At 56.3% G+C, this 13,944-nt stretch overlaps 3 protein-coding genes across 3 annotated transcripts; 2 read left to right on the forward strand and 1 right to left on the reverse strand.

Moving 5' to 3' along the window:
• Positions 1-1,910: 1,910 nt before the first annotated feature.
• SPSK_06910 (uncharacterized protein) lies at positions 1,911-5,597 on the forward strand (the record flags this gene model as incomplete). The annotated part of the gene is made up of 1 exon (XM_016733581.1): positions 1,911-5,597. One exon carries the CDS (start codon positions 1,911-1,913, stop codon positions 5,595-5,597), a length of 3,687 nt encoding a protein of 1,228 aa, XP_016590644.1.
• A 3,955-nt stretch (positions 5,598-9,552) lies between these two features.
• On the forward strand, positions 9,553-10,910 carry SPSK_07543 (pantoate--beta-alanine ligase; the record flags this gene model as incomplete). The annotated part of the gene is made up of 2 exons (XM_016734203.1): positions 9,553-10,175; positions 10,220-10,910. The coding sequence occupies 2 exons, from the start codon at positions 9,553-9,555 to the stop codon at positions 10,908-10,910; spliced, it is 1,314 nt and encodes a 437-aa protein (XP_016590645.1).
• A 249-nt stretch (positions 10,911-11,159) lies between these two features.
• Positions 11,160-13,929, reverse strand: SPSK_07016 (uncharacterized protein; the record flags this gene model as incomplete). The annotated part of the gene is made up of 2 exons (XM_016733686.1): positions 11,160-11,669; positions 11,746-13,929. The coding sequence occupies 2 exons, from the start codon at positions 13,927-13,929 to the stop codon at positions 11,160-11,162; spliced, it is 2,694 nt and encodes an 897-aa protein (XP_016590646.1).
• Positions 13,930-13,944: the final 15 nt, after the last annotated feature.

A 13,944-nucleotide genomic window follows, 5' to 3' on the forward strand; every position in this document is an offset into this window, starting at 1 on the left:
CGTACTTGACAGCCCTATCGTCACGCCAGTCGTTTGAAAGCCCTCCTCTTGGCTTCGAAAATATTCGTTTATATGTGTCTTTCCGTCGCCTGTTTCGCGGGCGAGAGACGACAATGCAATTTCTGGCATCAAAGAAGACATGTCGTGGACAAATCTGCGCAATCTCGATTTCGGGGTATTCAGTTGTCCGTTATCAGATGTACCGAAGCTGTGCAAATCGGACCTTAGAATCCATCGAGACGGAGCTTCAGCTGAACGTAAGACGCGGAGCATTCACCGTCCGTTTCATCAACCTCTACTCCCTTGCTTGGGAGCATGGGGAAGGAGCAAGCAAGAGCCCGAATGTGCATCGTGCATTCCGACTTTTCCCATGAATGCTGGCAGTGCCATTGGCGCCTGCCAGAAAAAGAGTGGACTGCACAAGGCTAAAGCAAGATTGTCCAATCGGCGCTCGTGCCTCAACGAAAGGATCCGGTCTCCTTTTCGTTGCTTTCTTTTCCCCTGCGACTAGTAAGATGTGCTGGTGCTGAGGAACGCAACAGCCACCCACACTTTTGGTTTGGCCACCTAAACGTCACCAATTTTAGAGATTTCATCTCAGCTTCGGGCCTGTCGAAACGTCTTAATACTTCGTACATTTCGCCTTCGCCTGCGAACGCGAAAACGGCCAGGAGTTGGCTTGGTTTCCCCTGGATCGCCCTAAAACCGTCCTTTGCTAGCGGAGCTCACGTGCAGCGCCGGATTTTGACGGTTTTAGGCTCTTTCTCGAAGAAGCAATCTCGAACCCTGGTTCCAGCCGCGTGGTGGCTCCGGTTTCTCTTCGCTCTTGCCTGAAAGTTGTGGGTGCCAATCCTGCCACCATCGCCCCCGAGCCTTCCGCCCATTGTGTTTGGAGGCCACATTTTGTCATATTCGGACGCGCTTTGCACGGCATGTTACCACCTTTTGTCCCCAGGCAGACATATTTGCAGTCGTGGTGCGTCATGGCTTCGTAAGGGTTCCCTTGTCAATGGGGACGTTGAGCGGGATACGTTCTTCGGCTCCTCCTCTTTTCGCACGTCGTAATCGTTGGAGCCCTGCTGCGAAGTGGCTCGGTCTTGTTGCTTAGGTGGCTCCTTCCTTGACGAACTCTCTCCAAGGTCTTCACAAAGGACACAAAAGCGCCAGTGCCTTTGTTCGAACCGCTCGCTCGCACTTTCTGTATTCTCCCATTGACCTTCCAATTCAACGTCGAACTCTGGTTTCGCTTGCCATATTTTACGCGTTTCTCGCGCCTTCACTGTGTTGTGGCACGAGTTTTTTCCAGGAAAAGGAAAGAGCAGCCAGCGCCATCAGGTTTTGGCCTGTTAGTTTGAGAAGGCACAACCCTGGTACATACCCACCCCCGGTATTTATCACATAGGCACGCGGCCGGGACCCACCACTGGAATTTTCTTCCTGCAATTTCTCCCGCCTTCTCTTCCATACTGGGTCGCTCCTGTCCCCAGATAAACGGAAAAAAATAACAAGCTGGGCCCGGGAAAAAGCCGCTATCCCATTTTCTCTGTCTCGACCCAGTCACCGACCTTTGCTTTTGATTTTCCTCTCTCATTTTTATAATCTTGTTTCTGACTCTCTCTCTTCTCTCTCTTGTTTTGCTTCGCTTTTCGACTTTCCAACTATCTACCAATTCAAAGACCCTTTTTAATTCAAAGCGCGTTTGTTTGGCGGCTGCATTGCTGTCAAATGAACCTGCATTTGCGCATTCTCCTTTCCCTTCATGTAAGTTTGTGAATTCAAAACATCGCCGTACCTCTCTTCCTTTCCCAATTCCACCTCTCACCGACTTGCCACTTGCCCCTGTATTCCGCTCCTCGAGTACTGACATATTCCCTCCTCTGAAGTACCCCTCGCCGCCTGGCTTCTCCTAAATGCCCACCATTTACTCTTCGCTCTACCAGACCTTTATCCGTCAAGGATTCGCAAAGTCTTTCACACACGGCTACGCCCAGTCTGTCGTCGCCGCCACACACCCCCATGTTCTAAACCCCCAGAACCGGCCGTCGTTTGCGCGGCGGAACTGCAATCGATTCGGACGTATCCAAGCCCTCCAGCTTCAGAGTGCCTTCCACACCCAGACAAGTGGCCCCGACCACAAGCAGCTGAGCCTCAACCATGGCGGCCTAGATGCCTACTTTGAGCACCTGCAAGACCTGCAGGCGCAAGATGAGACCGACAAGGAATGGGTGCAGTTCCAGTTCCAGAACCGCATCGAGTGGAAGCCGTCTGCCGCATCGGTCCTCGACAACGAAGAGGTGTCTGCCAAGGCCGCCGAGGCCGATGTTGGTGTCGATGCCGCGGCTGCTGAGGAAGCGTCGGCCGAATTTATTGTTGCGCTTGGTGAAGAGGGAGGCCTCGCCAGCGAGCAGGTTGGGGAACAGGATGTTGCAGCCGCTGCGGATACCGCCTCCGCGGTAGAGGCTGTTGCTGTGGAGGACGTCCTCGCGGACCGTCACTCTGCGGCCGAAGAGGCGGCTCTCGCGCACATCGACGCCGCTCTCGAGAAGGAGATTGAGGCACGGAAGAACCTTGAGGCCCTGGAAGATGGCAAGGTCGCTTCTACCTCGCCGGTTGCCGCCGGTGAGGTTGCCAAATCTCGCTCCGTGCCTGTGTCGCGGTCGCGGTCGCCTGTCCGCTCGGTATCGCCTGTTGTCGACAAGCAGTCGCAGACCTATGCCGACCACCTTGCTACGCTGTCCGAGTCCGGACGCTATACCGAGATTCCAGCTGTGTTTGAGGCCATGCTGGTTGCCGGTGTTCAGCCCATTGCCAGCGCCTACAATGCGCTGCTGATGGCTGCTATTCACTTGCCCATTGACCGCATGGAGGTCATTTCCAAGGCTCTGGATGTGTACACCGACATGATTCGCCGCAAGGTCCTGCCGGATAGTGACACCTTCAACATTCTTGTCGGCCTGCTTGCTTCGCGCTCGCTCGAGCTAGCTGCCAAGAAGACGTTGCTCGAAGAGAAGCGCCTTCGCTACGGCGGCATGGACGAGCCTGGCAAGTTCATGTTTGCGTCCCACGAACTAGAGCATGCCATCGCTGCGGAGGAGGACCGTCTTGACTACGCCATCAAGCTGTTTGAGAACTCCGTTGCAGCCCAGAAGGCCGCGTACTCGTCTGAGACCTACCACCAGCTGATCTCGGCCTGCGCCCAGTCTGGTCGCCTCTCCGACATGCTGCAGCTCTTTGGCCACATGGAGGCGAACAAGATTGCTCCCTTTGCTGCCACCTTCCCAGCTATGATCACTGCGTTCGCAAATGCCGGCGACCTGATCAGCGCCGTCGAGTGCTACGAGGAGTATCGCAACCTGGCTATTGCAAACGATGCTGGCGAGCCCAGCCTTCTCGACCGTCTCGACACCCAGGTCTACGCTGCTGTCATCAACGCCTACATCACCTGCGATAAGATGCCTGGTGCCATGAAGTTTTTCGACAAGATTAATGAACAGTACGGTGTTCGCGCCGCCAACATGAAGGACGCTCTTATCAACGATGGCTTCGTTCAGGGCTTCACCAGCCGCGGTCACTACGCAACCGCTTTGGAGTGGGTGCAGAACGTTGACAAGGCTACCCAGGCTCAGACTCTGGGTAAGATTGCAACCGTCGCTGCCGATAACGGCCACAAGGACCTGGCTGTTGCCGCTTTCGATGCTCTGACCAACGCGTTCCCGTCTGCACTGTCCAGCATGGCCGGACCTACGACCGCTCTGCTGGCTCTGTACGTCCGTGCAGGTGATGTTGCCGCTGCCTCCAAGTACTGGCACATTCTGCGCAACCCTCTCGTTGAGGTCTCTTCGTCCTTTATCGAGCCCACAGCCATGTACGCTGTTGCCATGATTGGCTCGGGTCAGGTTGCCGAGGCTCTGGTTGAGTCTGATATTATGTTCGACCGCATCCGCCAATCGGCTGAGGCCAGGACCCACGCTGCCATCGTCGATGAGATTGAGGAAGGTGTCGCGTTTATCAACCGCTTCATGCAGGCTCGTGGTGTGACGGATCCCCGTGAGGATGCCTCTTCGGCCGCGTCGTTTGTTCCGCCTGCTTCGTCCTTTGTTTCGTCTCCGTTCCCGTCCACGCCCACGGTTTCAAGCTTCGACGAGACCAGCAACTTCGACCCGTATGCGCACAACACCGATTACAAGGGCTCGTCCCTGATTTCGGACGACCTGGAAGGTTCCCACGGCCGCAAGGGTCCCAAGCTGAACGAGGCGCTCAACCGGTTCCGCAACATGCGTCGTGCTGGCCGCCACCCGCGGTACATCACCTACGCCAAGCTGATCTCGGCCGCGTCACGGGAGAACAAGATGGACCTCTGCCATAACATCCTTGCCATGGCTCGCGCTGATGTGCCCCTCTTGCCGCAGTACGCTGTCGTCCGCTACGGCTGGTCTTCGATCTTGGATGCCATGATTGGCGCCAGCCTGTCTGTGGGCAACCGTACCTTGGCCGAGCAGTATCACCAGGAGCTGCTGAGCTTCGGCTCTGCACCGTCTGCCAATACCTTCGGTCTGTACATCACCACGCTCAAGGAGTCCACCAAGACGTTCGATGAGGCTTCCGAGGCAGTCAAGATCTTCCACCGCGCCAAGGCCGAGGGTGTCGAGCCCAGCTCGTTCCTTTACAACGCTCTGATTGGCAAGCTCGGCAAGGCGCGTCGCATCGACGACTGTTTGTTCTACTTTGCGGAGATGCGCGCCCTGTCCATCAAGCCCACGTCGGTCACTTACGGAACGATTGTCAACGCTCTGTGCCGAGTGTCGGACGACAAGTTTGCCGAGGAGCTGTTTGATGAGATGGAGGCGATGCCCAACTACAAGGCTCGCCCTGCCCCGTACAACAGCATGATGCAGTTCTTCCTGACGACCAAGCGTGACAAGGCCAAGGTGCTTGCCTACTACGAGCGCATGCTCGCCCGTGGCATCGCCCCGACCTCGCACACATACAAGCTGCTCGTCGACACTCACGCCACCCTCGAGCCCGTCAACATGACGGCGGCTGAGGCGGTCCTAGACCGCATTCGCGCCGCCGGCCAGACCCCGGAGGCCGTTCACTATGCATCGCTCATCCACGCTCGCGGCTGCAATATGCACGACATGGAAGGCGCCCGCCGCATCTTCGACTCGGTTATGAAGGACAAGTCGGTTTCGGCCAATGCCTGTCTGTTCCAGGCCTTGTTCGAGGCCATGGTGGCGAACCACCAGGTTGCCGATACGGAGCCCATCCTGGCCATGATGCGTGAGCGCCGCATTGACATCACGCCCTATATTGCCAACACCCTGATCCACGGCTGGGCTGCTGAGAAGGACATCGCCAAGGCCGTCTCGATCTACTCGTCTGTTGGTCGCGAGCGTCGCGAACCGAGCACCTACGAGGCCATGACCCGTGCATTCCTCGCTGTTGAGGAGCGCGACAAGGCCCAGGGTGTCGTTTCGGAGATGCTCCATCGCGGCTACCCGAGCGCTGTCGTCAACAAGGTGCTTGAGCTCCTTGGTGGCGGTGCCGGTCATGCCGACGAGGCCGCCGCTACCGTCGCTGCGCCGGTCGCCGCCTAATTTTCTTTCCATCTTTCATTTTGACTTATCGTTTCTATTTGTCTTTTCTCGCACAGCGTTGATTTTCATGCGGCGTTCTTTCAGGCCGGGCACGGGACGCAAGGAAAAAGGGTAACAGCCGGAGCGTTCAAAACAATATTGTTTTATTGTTGAGCCACACTTCGGTTCTTGGCTCTCTTCTCATTTCTTATTTTTTGGGCACCGGCTTGCTCTTTTCTTCCTTCTTTTTTTGATTGCGTGATGAATTTGGGGGTCACCTTTCTTCCCCCATGTCTCTTTTCATGATTCTCTTCTAACATTCCCCCCCCCCCCCCCCCCCTTTGTCTTACTTCAATCATGAACCCGGCACGGCTTTACGGAAGGGTAGTTTTATCTGCGGCGTTTATCTGCTGTTGGTTTTCTCGGCGTACGGTTTTTTATTCTGTACTATTACCCACATTTGGTTTGCTTTTGATTTTTACGGCGCAAAAAAGGGGTAATATTTTAGTATATTACAAAGGGGGAGGACACCAAAGACCTCCTACCCCCGAACGGCTTGGAACGGCGTTTTCAACTGCCCCACAACTTATAACCAACTCAACTCTACCAATATATACCTTACACCTTCGCGTGTACCAAAAATCAAGGACTAATAATACTATGTAATGTGACGTGAATGAAAGGACAATAGCAAAAGGCGTCGTAGAATATGTAATAACGGGCCGATCGCGTATTTGGAATTGTCTTTGTCATTTCTTCACGTTGTGCATGAAAGCGCCTCAGGGTTTGAACGTTCATAAATACGAGAACCTGGGAGCTGACGAGACGTGTTGTGTAGTAACTGTTTACAACTGCTGCTGTGTTAGGCTTTTCCGCAGGAATGGTGTCTCATTGGAGCCGGCGGCCAATCCACCATCAGCCGTTCCCAAAAATATCCAAGTGAGATAGTGCGAGGGGCTGCCTCTTCTTTTGGGGTGCAAACGTTTCTGTTTCTTCCCATGCAGCATAGTAGTCGTACGTTCCTGGTTAATAATAGTAGGTCATGTCTTGACTGTGGCTTGTGTATGAACGTTTGAGTCAAATGATATCTCCTGCCTGTCTTCCCCAATCGAAGTACAAAGTACAACGCACCCCGTCTGGCACATTGAAGGAAAATCAAGCGTGAGGAAAAGGCATACAACAAATGTAAAGTCCCTTTTTCGACTTCCTTAGGCAGAAGATTTCATCACAATCACAATGCGATGCGGGGCTAAGGCAGGGATATTGCCCAGAATAGGTTCCTCCTGCAGTGACTGGCCTCGAAGGAAGCCTCGATGACCCAGGCCAGGTGGGGGGGGTTGGGAGCTTGCAACGGATTCGTCGAAAAAAGGACTCAAGGGTCCCACCGTGACCGGGAATTTGAAAATAAGAGCAGGGGGTACCAGACCACCGGGTCGTGAACCAAGTTCAAGAGGTGGACGGCCCGATCCTGTCAAATACTCACAATTGTCCCCAGCCGATAAACCGCAAGTCGTTGACGGGACTTGTATCTAAGTTCTGTACCTACTGGGGTTTCTACCTGTCATGTTGAAGGTCTAGGCGGCCTTTTTTTACGGCGAGAATATGGGATACAGGAAATCAAAGCACGATAAGACAATGGGGAGTTTGTCAATGTATTTGCACTGTTGAGGGGTCGTAAGCCCAATTGCCGTGCCACACCACGCCATGCAGCACTGACCCGACAGACTGGGAAACTATAGCTGAAAAGGGAACTAATATAGGAAAGTGGATTTGCCGAAGCTCAACATAATGCGTCGCTGACGCCTGGCGGTGAAGCAGAAACCAACAGCCAAACAACCAAGAGTTTCCGTGTATACCGTTGCCCCCTAACCACCCTTGCATTTCCGTCCGTCTTTCCCCTCTTCTTTCTTCCTCATCTCCTCGATCAAAGACGTTGTGGCGCGAGCATCCGCCGCAATCTCGTCTGGCATCCTCGGAGGGCGATGGATGCACTGAAACAGGTTTTCCTTAAAGTCCAAAGCAACAAGTTAGAACATGCCGATTAAACAGAAATGGGGTTATGGAAGGGAAACTTGGGCAGTAAAAAATCAGACAAAAGACTTAAGACAGGAGTGGCACGAACAGGTACCAAGCAGGGACAACCACTGGTCCAGCCGCCGGCATTCAGAACCAAGGCATCGGTGTTTCCTGAATCCACAGGCATCATAGTGGGAGAGCAGATTTCGACCCGCTTCATATTGTCGAGGACGCAAGGCCGCTAGGAACGGCCAGGAATTATAAACGGTAAGAGAATAGGGCTTGAGATAGAGAGTTGGCGATGTGGGGGATAAACGTTTAAGCTAATGAAGATGATCCAGAAGAGGGCAGAAGATTCAAAAATAAAAAGGACCAGTCTTTCAAATGGAAAGGACCAGCGGCCTTTTATAAAGTTGTTTGCAAAAATCTGACTTGCAGTATCTCTTCCTCGCTTGCATCTTGGGATCAACACTGAGCATGTAGGCAAGGCACGGTGGGTGGTAGTTGGAGACATGCACCGTTGTTGAGGTGCGCCCCGGTCGGCATACTGATAATATGGATAGAGTTTATGGTTTGGCCGCAAAACTTCAGCGCGCGGTTTTATAAGCCACATAGTTACAAGGGATTATTGTTCATTTCCTAGCTACGGCCCCTCTCACGCAGCATACCAGCTTGACTGCAAAACATGTAAAGTGCCAAACTGGACGACCAATGCGCTGCCTTGTTTCCTACTATCCGTACTCTCTTCATAGGTAAATTTCCGTACAAAGCGATACTATTCGAGTTGAGAGCTCGAATCCTGTTTCATGTTGAGTTCTCTTTTCCGTACATTTTTGCACAACTTGTGCCACATGTGCCTACCCTGCGGTCGCGAAATGTGCCCCCCCTGCAGGCACAAAGTGTGCCCCCCAGCTGGCACAAAGTGTGCCATTTGTGCCATCATTTCTGACCTACCATTTTAGGTCGAATACTGTCCCATGTTGAGTTCTCTTTTGGCACAATTTGTGCCATATGTGCCTACCCTGTGGACGCGAAATGTGCCCCCCCCCCTGCAGGCACAATGTGTGCCTTTTGTGCCATCCTTTCTGACCTACCATTTTGGTGCCACATGACGCCTGAGGCCCAGCATAATCTATTTTCTTTTTCCCACTGCCTATTATTTCCCTCACCCTATTGTCATATTCTCCTGTCCCAAAAGACAATTGCGTAAGTGGCTGGGTGGAGGCCATATGCACACCACCGGAGGATGTCGATTGCGCGGGCCCAAATAGATTGGTCAGAAAGAAGGGTAAACAAAAACTGACTCCAAATACGTCTTTTATTTTATCTTTCCCTAAATCCTCGCGGTCTGTGTATAGCCGACGTTGTATTTCAGTCATCCCTAATCTTGTCGTCGTCGTTCCCGTCTGAAAACAGGTGCCTTTGTATGTCGTACGACGTTCGTAGACGTTTGTATGTGGACCGTTCCGTGCCTTTAGTGCCGTCTTAGGGTAATGTAGTCTGGGGAATAGAGCGCCCCAGCCCAAAATTGTCCTCTGGCGTGCACGTGACACTCTGTCTACTGACTAAGCCTCATGCTCTAGTCCGCAATCGGCAAGTACCTCTGTCGAAGACGTCCTACATCTACGCTGTAAGATTCAGAATGTTCAATTTTCGGCTTCATTTCTGGCTGAAAATTTTATCCTCGGATGTGCCCCTCTCCCTCCTATTTACTTTTTTCTTGTGCCTCGGCAGTACCTTTGCTCTTTTATCTTCTCACAACTTCAATTGAGCTGTCGAGCAGGTTTCAACAGACCGTGAAAAGAAAAAGAAAAGGGTGATACCAGACGAGCCCCATCACGTAGCTGTGGCCTTAAATAGCACACGCACACGATACCGACACATACTCTTCCATTATAATTAATTTTATTGTTACTATTATTATTATAATTTTGGCCACGACTCAAAAAGGTGTTCAGCCATGTTCCGCAGCGGCGTGACCATGGCAGCGAGGGCCGTCACCAGAAGCGCACCACCGATCGTTGACATGATGGCAGTTTTCGTCGTGGGACGTGGTATGGCAATACGGAAAGGCGGCACGCGGGGCCTGGCATTGGCACCTACCAGGATAAAAAACGCGGCGACAATAGCAGGTACAGGGGAAGAAGCCACTCGCAGGTTCCACGCCACTTCCACCCACAGCACAGCGGCTACAGCCCCGCCAGCGCCAGCACCGGCGACAAATCCAGCCGACGATGGCCAGGACACCATCCCCGGCACCTCCATTCGTGTATTCCGCACTGTAGCCGGCCTCCGTGTCTGGCGCCGCCAGCAGCTCCTGGCCGGCCGCTCGGTCGGTCTCGTGCCCACCATGGGCGCCCTGCACGAGGGCCACTTGGACCTGGTCCGCGCAGCCGCCCGCGACAACGACGCTGTCGTCGTGACCATCTACGTCAACCCGACCCAGTTTGGTGTCCACGAAGACCTGGGCAGCTACCCGCGCACCTGGGACGCGGACTGCCAGGCGCTCGCCGGTCTTCAGGCGACCTTTCAGCAAGGCACCAGCACCAGCAGCAGCAGCAGCAGAGGCAAGATCGAGGCCGTGTTCGCGCCCACGACGGCCGAAATGTACCCGTCGGGCCCCCCAGCCAGGAGATCAACGGGCCCGGCAGCTTTGTCACCATTACGCCTGTGGGCACGCGCCTCGAGGGCGCGAGCCGCCCGACCTTCTTCCGCGGCGTGGCCACGGTGTGCATGAAGCTGTTCCACATCGTGCAGCCGGAGACGGCGTACTTTGGCCAAAAGGACGTGCAGCAGACGGTCGTGCTGCGCCGCATGGTGCGCGACTTTGCCATTCCCCTGACCCTGGTCGTGGGGCCCACGGTGCGCGAGCCGCCCGACGGCCTGGCGCTGAGCTCGCGCAATGTGTATCTAGGCACGCGGCGGCGGGCCGTGGCCAACGTGCTGCGGCGGTCGCTGCTGGCGGCCGAGGCGGCGGCGGCCACCGCCGCTGCCACCACCAGTGGTCCGCGCTTGACCCACGACCAGATTCTGGCCGCCGCGCACCGCGTAGCCGACGAGACGCTGGCAGCGCAGAAGCAGCTGCCACCCCACGAGCGCGCCCTGTTTGAGATTGACTACCTGTCGCTGTCCGACGCGGACACGATGGAAGAGCTGGCGGCTGACCAGCGCATCGACCCGGCGCGAGGCGCCATTCTGAGTGGCGCGGTGCGCATGTTGCCCGTGGAAGATCCGCAGCCCGGCGAGGACCTCGGCCACAGTGGCGGACCGTTGGTGCGGTTGATTGACAACATCATCATCCAGCCGACAGAAGAGTAGTAAGGGCCAGTTTGGAGTGAGAAGGTACCATCGTTGGATCAGACCCTAAACTTGCACATAATACAGCGAGCATATGGACAGCAGCATTTTGTATTTGCTTATATGGAACAGATAATTTACAACCACGAGATATGTACACAAAAATATTACTAGTACCAAGAGCTACGGTAGCCGAATAGTGATGCACGAGCAGGTTGCACCAGGAGACCGCCACCTTTCCCTATGTTCACGCTCTATTCTACTATCTTTTCATATCCGCGCTGGTGGTGGCGTCTGTCGGTCAAGTGTCCGCCGCCGCCGCCGGCCTTTGCCCTTGCCGGTCCCGTCGCTTTCGCTGCCGCTGTCGCTGGCCGCACTGGCTGTACTGCTTGTGCCAGCGGGACTGGCGACACTTGTGTTTCCCGCCTTGACAGCCTCGTCAAAGAGGCGGGCGCCGACATTGTCCGCGAGTGCCAGCACGCGCGTGCTGACCGTAGCGCCGTCGCGCCGGTTTTTTCCCTCCCGGCGGCTGGCGGCGATCTTGTCTGTAAAGGCCCAGAGCCTGCCCTCGGGGCGCAGTTCGCCGCTGGTCGGGTCGCGCGGTGTGCGCCATTCCGGGTCGAGCTGCAGACGCGGTTGAGACGCTTTGGGGTCGTCCTTGGAGCGGACGACCCGGACAATGCCTTCTTCCTGGAAGCGCTGGTAGGCGTTTTTGAGCGTCTCCTTGTTGACAGCCTCAAAATACGAGAGGTCGCCCTGGTGGTACAGGGTTTTGCCGAGCTGAATCGTTAGTCCGTGCAACGTACATATCAACGGAGAGGGAACAGGCGAGGGAAACAAGGGATAGGTCACGTACGAATTGCGCAGAGTTTTGCGCTTTGGACACGTCGGTCCAGACGTCGTCTGTGACGCTGGCCGGCGGTGTCAAGCCCATGAGGGACACAGCGGCGAGCCAGCTGGCCTCGATGAAGGGCCAGATCAGGAAACAGTAAAAATCAAAGCTCTCTCGGCCCGCGGTGCGCTCGAGATCCGACAAGCCGACTTTGACAATTTTGCCCGGTGCGCCGTCTGCAGCCGCAGGCTCACGCTCCAGATGCAGCATGCCGTCGGCCTCGAGGCCACGCAGCGTGCGGTCCAGATTGGCCTCCAGGCCCTCGCTAGCAAAGATAAACTCACCGCGGAAGAGGGTCGATAGGAACATGACCTGGTCGTACAAGGCTTCGTACGGAATGTCCTGGTTCGACGGCCCGCCACCCTGCTTGATACGCGTGTACATGGCGGCGCTGACAAGGGCCTCGGAGATGAAGAGATGGATGGTCATGTTGCGGTAAAAGGAGAGCTGGAAGCGGTCGACGGCGTAGTAGACGGGCTCGGCGAGGCCGCCTATTTCGCCTACTAGATCCTTGCCGAGGACCTCCAGGGCGCGGTCGATAATGTCGGGCAGCGAGGCCGAGTGGAAGTGGGCGACGCGGCCACCTTTGGCGCGGATGCGCGTCGTCAGCCACTGGACGCGGCGGATGAGCTCGGACTTGCCGACGCCACGGCCACGAAGTGTCAGCAGCACAGTTCCGATCAGTGCGGTCGGCATCACAACAGACACGTCGTTGATGTCAGCCAGGACCTTGTAGCCAAGCGTGCGCAGCAGCTTTTGCCGTACAGCCGGGTCCAAGGGCGGCGCAGAGGGGTTGGGTGGTGGTGTGCTCGCCGACGCATCGGACGCAGCTGTCTCTTTGAGACCAGGGCCCGTTGCAGACGTGGACGTGGACTTGGTGCGGGACGAACGGCGGCGGCCTCGTGGTTGAGCAGGCGTGGGCCGTGGTGCCGACGGCTGGCCTGTGAGGCGGACGAGCTGCTCGTCCATAAAGCTGCGCAGGCTCCAGGGTTCGTGGAAGCGCACGTCGACGCGGCCGAGCTTGAGCGACAGCACGGACGAGCCACCGGTCAGGAAATCGGACAGGTTCTCGGCCTTCTTTGGTTGGCCCAGAAGTTCGGTGACATAGCCCTCGGTCTCAATGACCTTGTCGTACTGCGTGCTGACGGGGATGATGATGGTATCCTCGACACGGCCCGACAACAGACTGTCCAGAATGAAGCCCAAAATACCAAACTTGGGCGATAGGAGCTTGCCGGTGCGCGAGCGACCGCCCTCGATGAAGCACTCGAGGTTGAAGCCGCCCTGCAGCATCGTGTCAATGTACGTCTGCACGAGTGTCGTGTACAGCATGTCGTCGCCAAAGGAGCGGCGAATGTACATGGCGCCGGCGTGCTGCAGAAAGCTGCCGACCAGCGGGAAGTTGAGGTTGTCGCCGGCCACGACAACGGGCATCGCAATGCCGAGGCGGTAGCAAATCAGTTGCAGGCCGACGTAGTCGACGTGTGAGCGGTGGCAGGGCAAAAAGACAATGCTCTGCTTGGCGTGCTGGGCGCGCTCGGCGACCTTGCGCAGCATAACAACGTCCTCGCTGGCGACGTGGATGCCCTGGTGGTAGGCGCGCGTGAGGAGCTGCGTGACCAGGTAGTAGGCGCCGCGGATAAAGGTCTTGCTCTCAAACTTGCAGATCATCCTGTCGGTCCACTGCTCGGCGAGGTCGGCGAGCCACGAGGCGATCTGGGCACGCCGGCGCGTGCGTTTCTGGCCGTAGTCGGGCGCGTCGGGGGCCGGCAGCCATCCGGCGCGTTCTTCGCGGGCGACCTCGAGCTCGGCCATTTCGGCGATGCGGCGGCGCAGCAGCGGGGCGGACAGCACAGCCGTCTTCATGTTCTCGGAGAAGCCCGAGTAGAAAATGGGCTGGCCGATGACATTGTCGTAGGCGCGCCAGCCGGTGCCCGAGACGTAGAGCGACACCTGGCGCAGGAACTGCAGGGGTTCGGCGCGGAAGCTGTGCATGGGCTTCATAAGGGCCTCCTCGCGGGTGTCGTCCTTGTCGAGGGCGGTGCGGGTGGGCAGTTCGACGCCGCTGGGCTGAAAGGAGATTTTGTCGCCCAGGATCTTGATGTCCGGCGCCTCGTCGCGCGAGGGATTGTCGTCGGGTTCGGACATGGTGATGATGCCCAG

Source organism: Sporothrix schenckii, assembly GCF_000961545.1.
Source record: "Sporothrix schenckii 1099-18 chromosome Unknown Cont41, whole genome shotgun sequence".
Classification (NCBI taxonomy): Eukaryota; Fungi; Ascomycota; class Sordariomycetes; order Ophiostomatales; family Ophiostomataceae; genus Sporothrix; species Sporothrix schenckii.